This window comes from Otolemur garnettii, unplaced genomic scaffold (genome assembly GCF_000181295.1).
Source record: "Otolemur garnettii isolate 467f Iridium unplaced genomic scaffold, OtoGar3 scaffold00090, whole genome shotgun sequence".
Taxonomy (NCBI): Eukaryota; Metazoa; Chordata; class Mammalia; order Primates; family Galagidae; genus Otolemur; species Otolemur garnettii.
The window spans coordinates 6,800,511-6,806,724 of NW_003852485.1; the positions used below are offsets into that span (position 1 = coordinate 6,800,511).

General features: G+C 40.6%; 1 protein-coding gene across 1 annotated transcript in view; it reads right to left on the reverse strand.

Moving 5' to 3' along the window:
- The window catches only part of LOC100947055 (STE20/SPS1-related proline-alanine-rich protein kinase), a 114,387-nt gene that overhangs the window by 3,037 nt on the left and 105,136 nt on the right, over positions 1-6,214 (reverse strand). Inside the window, exon 7 of the mRNA XM_023516358.1 lies at positions 5,790-5,854. Within this exon, the coding sequence (XP_023372126.1) occupies positions 5,790-5,854 (65 nt within the window). The remainder of the gene's footprint in view (positions 1-5,789; positions 5,855-6,214) is intronic.

Below are 6,214 nucleotides of genomic sequence, written 5' to 3' on the forward strand. Positions count from 1 at the left end.
TGCAGATTTCCCAAATGTTGACATATTTCATTCTACAACATGAAAGTTTCATTATACAAGGTAGCAAATCATATTCATCAATACTACCCCATCAGCAATCTCATCAGGAAAGTCCTTAAGTTGGGGGGGGCTGTCAAACCTACAGTGGCAGATGCAGGTTTTCTAAAATCCTATGTTGGCTTGAAAGCTCAAATTCATTATTGACAAAAAACATGCCCAGTTTTTTAAGTGTCAGTCTTCCTTTGTTCAATTTGGAAAAAATGTCTGCAAATACTCGTGCCTGAATGACGATAGTTTGTCAGTTACTCTTGAAGTAAAATAGTATTCCTTGAAAAAAAAATAACAAACGGCTAGTTGAGCACACAACTAAACCAGTATTTGTCGGGGAGGCTGCCACTGTACTTCGGTATACTGAAGGAGCCCCAATTCATCACACAGAACATTAAAAAGATGTGCCCTTAAGTAGAGGTTTAATACAATAATGTTCCTGGCCTCATTAGGAAAATTCTTAGGTGAAGCTGGATTTGCTTGCTTACAGTAAGTAAATGCACTGACTGAAGAATACAGGAACTACTCGTGCAGTCAGATGGCCACTGCCTTGGTTTGTGCTGAAGTTACCAGTGCTACCCACCAGAGCTTTTACACCAGTCTCAACACAGTGGAAAAGGCAAGTTTAACTAACACCTTAGTGAGTCATCACCATGAAAAGAATTTTGACATTCTCTAAAAGGGTCTCAAGGAAAATCACAAATCTTTACAAAAGACTTCATGAACCTGGGCTTCAAAGTAAAGGAGTTCGGAACATGCCACCCCCAATTATGCTACTCTGGCATGTTGACTGTTTTGAGTTAAAGACACTTTAAAAAACATCCTCATCAGACTCAGAAAGGGCTCTCTGAACTTCCTAAAAGCAGGAGATGAAACTCCCATGTGGAAGGTGTCCTCCCGTGGGGAATCGCAGCTAAGAGACACGTGGACAAAGTTAGTTAAACTAAGCCTGTGTTCTAGTCCCTTCTCCACAATTAACCACCCCAGTCCAAGCCCCCTCGCCTTGCCACCACCTCACAACTTACTGCTCTTTGTCCAGCTAGTGTTGTCCCCTAACAGCTTCTTTGGGTCTTCTTTACAAGGACTAGCGTGGCATGTAAAACTTATACCTAGCTCACTACGAAGGTTTTGAGACAGACTGTGTTATGATCCATTGGTTCACTTCCAAGAAACACAGTTGACAGCATCCTTTCTGATTCACCCATGCAAGTTTCAACTTGCTCGGCTGATCGGTGTTGCTGGGAGACAGGGATTTTATATTTCTTGATTTTTGTGCATCTCAAACTTTCATAACGACCCACATATTCAATAAATGTGTATACTTTTCTGATAATCTGTCTTACATCAGTTTAATTCTCAGACCTACTCAAAAAAGGCAGAGGTAAAATCTTCCCTCCTTTACAAAAGGAAAACGTATACAGCATATAACTCTGTGCACCTTCTCACACAAGTGTGCCCCCGATTCCTGAAAAGCCCCAACTCCTCACTGCTCCTGTGGCACCTGTGCCCTGTGGCAACGTGCAGACGTGGCTGCTCAGTGTGAATCACAAGGATTCCCTCCACCTCCAACGCGGTGTACTTTGCAACCACTAGAAGTGTGTGAAAACACAGAGATGCCTACGTTCACCCCAGGGATTATGACTGAATTGGTGGGGGGTGTGGCCTGAGCGCAGCCATTTCTTCCAGTTCCCTGGGTAATTCCAACCACCGCCCTGCCCCCGTCCTTCCCAGAGTGTGAAGCTTTCCATGTTTCCTTTAAAGCATCCGCTCTCAAACTGCAGCCTGGAGAGCTGTTTAAAACACAGATCCCCCTGCCCCACAGCCCAGATCTGGCCTTAGAATTTACATTTTTATCAAGTTCCTGGTTTCCAGGTGAAGCTCATACTGGTCTGGGGGCTACACTTGGAGAGCTACTGATGGAGGCTGAGAGCAGCAGGCAGAGCTGCCACACAGACCTACTTGAACTTAGGTGGTTTCCTTAATAACTCTGTCTCACTCTTCTCTCTCTTCATTGACCGGGAATGGGGAGGTAGGGGGGTGTTACAGATTCTTTGGTAGTTTTTGTCCCATTTCAGTCTTTTTACTTGCACTTCAGTTAATGTTGATTTAGTCACACAGCCTCCAACTATGCCTAAGTTGAGCGCCTCTAAAAATAAGTTCCTTTAGTCATTAATTGTCAAGATGCTTGTGAAATTTCTATCTGCAATGCATATATTATTATTAAAGTGCAGTAAATAAAATCTATAATGTTCATGTAAATGTGTACCAATTAGATGTTAATTCCATGTACTTACAATCTGTATTCTATCTTCAAGGGCAAATTAAATATATCTTATTTCATGTTTCTACTAATTCAATTTCAAAAATTCCACAGTGAAAGCAGCCAAGATTTACTTCCATTAAGAAACTGCATGGTAGCAAATTAAAAGGTGACTTAAAAATACTTATAAAGACTGGTCTCAAGGCTTATCAACAACATTAATGAAATGGTCCTGGTACATCAACCCCAAAGCACGTAATACTGGAGCTGAAATGCTCTCTCTGCCTGAACCACTTTTTTAAAAGTGAAGAAAAGAATCTGATTTCCCAGCCCCTGGCCATGCCAACCATGGAAATCATACTTATCTGTCAAATAAAGCTAAATCATACTTATCTGTCTCAGTGGGCAGTGAAAAAAGTAAATGCATATTTTACATAACCAATACCCATGCCCTGTAGGATATTGTTTTTCTTATTTAAGCAGATATACATAATAAGGACTTTTCAAAAGTGAACCGAGTATTTCTAATGGTGCTCAGAGGAGACTGGAGACAGAGCCACCTACAAATGGAAGGCTTCTCCGTCATGGCTGAACATGGAAACTGCCACGAGATGCTTTCAGAATCTCCAAAGTCAGGCTGTACCAAGAGCAATTAAGTCAGGAGAGCCGGTGTAGGATCCAGTCATCAATAATTTTTTAGAGCACCCCCAGTCTCCTGAGTGAAACCACTGTGCAGCAGGTAAAGAACCACAGTGTCATGACCCTGCGGTTCTTAGACAATTTTTAGGCCCCTGAAATTCAACTTTAGAAAGGGCTGAAAGTGCTGAGATTAAAATAATGATAAATCGCCGAGATAAAAGGGCCATGAGCAGCAGCGGCTTATGAGGAAAAATGCTGCTGAAATACTTTCATCTTTTTTATTCCTCAATAAAATAACCAAATTGATGAATGAAGGAAAATGCACTTGACTCTCTGTGGTTTTATTAGGGTGTTAGTGTCCTACAGAAGATTCGGCCAAAAATCAGTTCAAATTAGCTCTGTCAAGTGGATTGCAAACTGGCTGGCAGCTGAGAGCAACAAAGAAACTTCTTGAGGTTTAATGAGGGCTGGACAGAGAGTTAAGTGACAAAAATAAGGTCACTCCTGAGTCTGGTTTTATTTAACTATCTTTGGAGAAAAACAACCATTAATTTCCATTTACTGAGAACACTAGACCACTATATTCTCAAGTGTTAGTGGGGAGAAAAACACGGACAGACTAGCTTCCAAGACTCTCCTGTGCCAGGCAGGCCAGCACTGCTCAGTCTGGTTAAGGTACAAAAGAGATGCAGTCCCAGCCGATGTCAATGTATCTAGTCATCCAAACGGATGAATCTGCAAAGACACAGAACTGTAAAACTATAAAGGCGAAAGGGCCTGCTTCTAAGAATGAAGAGTTGTTGAGGGTATGGGCTTTGAGGCTGGATCAGAAGTGAATTTACAGCTTCTACTGTGTGATCCTGGGCAGGTTAACCCCAGAGAGCTGGGGCTCCCAAGATGTGAAGTGGTCCTTCAAGGACAGCCAGAGGGAGGGCGGGCCAGGAAGGACTCCTAGCTATGTCTAGGAGCAGGGTTTAGAACAGCAGTTCTTAACCTATGGGTTGCGACCCACAGGAACTATATTAAAGGGTTGTGGCATCAGGAAGGTTGAGAACCACTGGTTTAGAAGAAGACAGTGGTGAGCCGCCTAAGTCTCCGGAACACTTTGGAGTTGCAGAAGGATTACTCTGGGTAGAGCTGCAGGGCAGGACACTGAGCCAGAAGCTGGTGAACTGCCAGCAGGAAGATGCAAGGATCCTGCTGGGATGTTAGAAGCAGAGACGCAGGACAGAATCAAGAGACAATCTAGGAAACATACAAGTTAATTGGAGGAGATGATAGAGAGTTCGATGTCATTCTTACTATTTACCTGCAGATAGCATACTAGCTGGTTCTTTTGAAATCTTCAATAGTAGGGAAAGACCAGGGTTACTGTACTTCTAAGAAAGTGAATTTAGAGACAAGAATAATCCGGCATGGACGTTTTAAACTCTTATCTCTATTATATATTTAATATTAGGACAATTTTTTGCAAAAGGTATAAAAACTGAATGAAAGGACATTGATATTGGCTTGAAATGCTGACACAGGATACCCTTTTCTCACCAATCTATGCTCATATGAAGGAAACATGTTTATAAAACTGGAGGTGAATTAGAAATTTAACAGAGTGACAGTGTAGTCCCAGACCAGAGGGGAATCTTCCGACTTGCTAATCTGGTACTCAATGTCTGAATAAAATACTCTTTTCTTATCAAAACAAAAAGAATTTCTTCAGATATATTCTTTCTATGAAAACCTTTGTGTTTTTCTTTTATCATAAGACTAGGTATGTGAAGCCAGATGAGAAACGAGACCCAGAAAGTTCATTAGCGCCTGGCTCACATTTACTGTAACCAACCATTTGCCACTTTGGGCCACATACATTTTCCATTTAAATTTCTTGAGAAATAAAAAAGACAGATCATCAGTACAAGCACATGTTATACCCAGCAGAGTGTTGGTCATCCAGATCTTAAATTACTTGTGGCATTCTGACTGGTCCTTGGTAAGATTCATTTATAATGAGCACACTTAGTAGGCCTTCATGTACCATTTGCTAAAACATTTAGGAAAGTAGTCACTTTTGGCTATCTGGACTTCTCTCCATTTCAAGCCACCACCATCACCTCTTGCTTTCACAGAATGTCTGATATTCTGTGTCTTTCCCCACCCACCACCCCCAGAAAGCTTAAGTTCAAAATCTACTAGAGCCAAAAAAACTGCTGGAATATTTCCTCTCTACAAAAATCTGTTACTGTGATTTGAATGTGGAGGTAAAACGTTGCTATGTCTTTGTTCACCAGCTTTAGGTGAGCTGTTCCACAATTACTGCCAATTACCCAAACCATTTCTACAACAATCAGTCTCTATTTTTAAAACTAGAACCCCTTGGCTTTTGCCTCAGGAAAGCTTTATTAAGAATGTTTCTTTGAATTCTTCTTGAATACTGTTCAATACCCTTTGAAGCTCTGACTTAAGCACTATAAAAGGTATCCGCGCAACAGAAATATGTGCATCTTTTTAATATCTTAAAATGAAAAATAAAAAAGAATGTTACTTTGAATTCAGATTTAACTGCATCTGTGTGGTCAAGCTGTCATATAAACTGCAAGAGTCTCGAGGCCACTCTTAGCCAAAGACGCGGTGGTAAAAGAACAGGTTATGCTCATGAGATTGGAAATTTCCAGTCGTGATCAGAAAACGTTCCCAAGTGTGGCAGCGGCAAATGATGAATGCAAGAATCGATCCCCAAAGAGAATAACAACAATCAAATCACAGAGCAGGTGATTAAACTGTTATTATTATTCTCACTGGCACAGCATGGCAAAACATCACCGTCTTTCCGTAACTTTCTACTTACCAACTTAAATGTCAGTGTTTTTAAAGCTTTGGGATCATCTACAATCTTCTGTAAATTAGCAGCCACTGTAAAATACAGACATGGAGAAAAAGTGTCTGAATTATTTCCCATAACACTGGATTTTCACATCAATGATTCAGAAGATTTGACTAATGATGTAATAAAGTGCAAAATCATTTCCTTCACAGACACTGCAAAGTCCATATAAATGACCAAATTACTCTCATATAGATATTTTCTACAACAACTGATATCGTTTCAGCAATCCTGTATCCATGCACATCTGAATTAATCACGATATGTCAAGCCCACATTTCATATAATAAAATTTGAAATTACTTTTTAATGGAAAGTGGAAATGATACAGTCCCCAGTGTTCTCGCCACTTGGTGTTTTTTTTTTTTTCTTTTTTTCTCACTCATCAC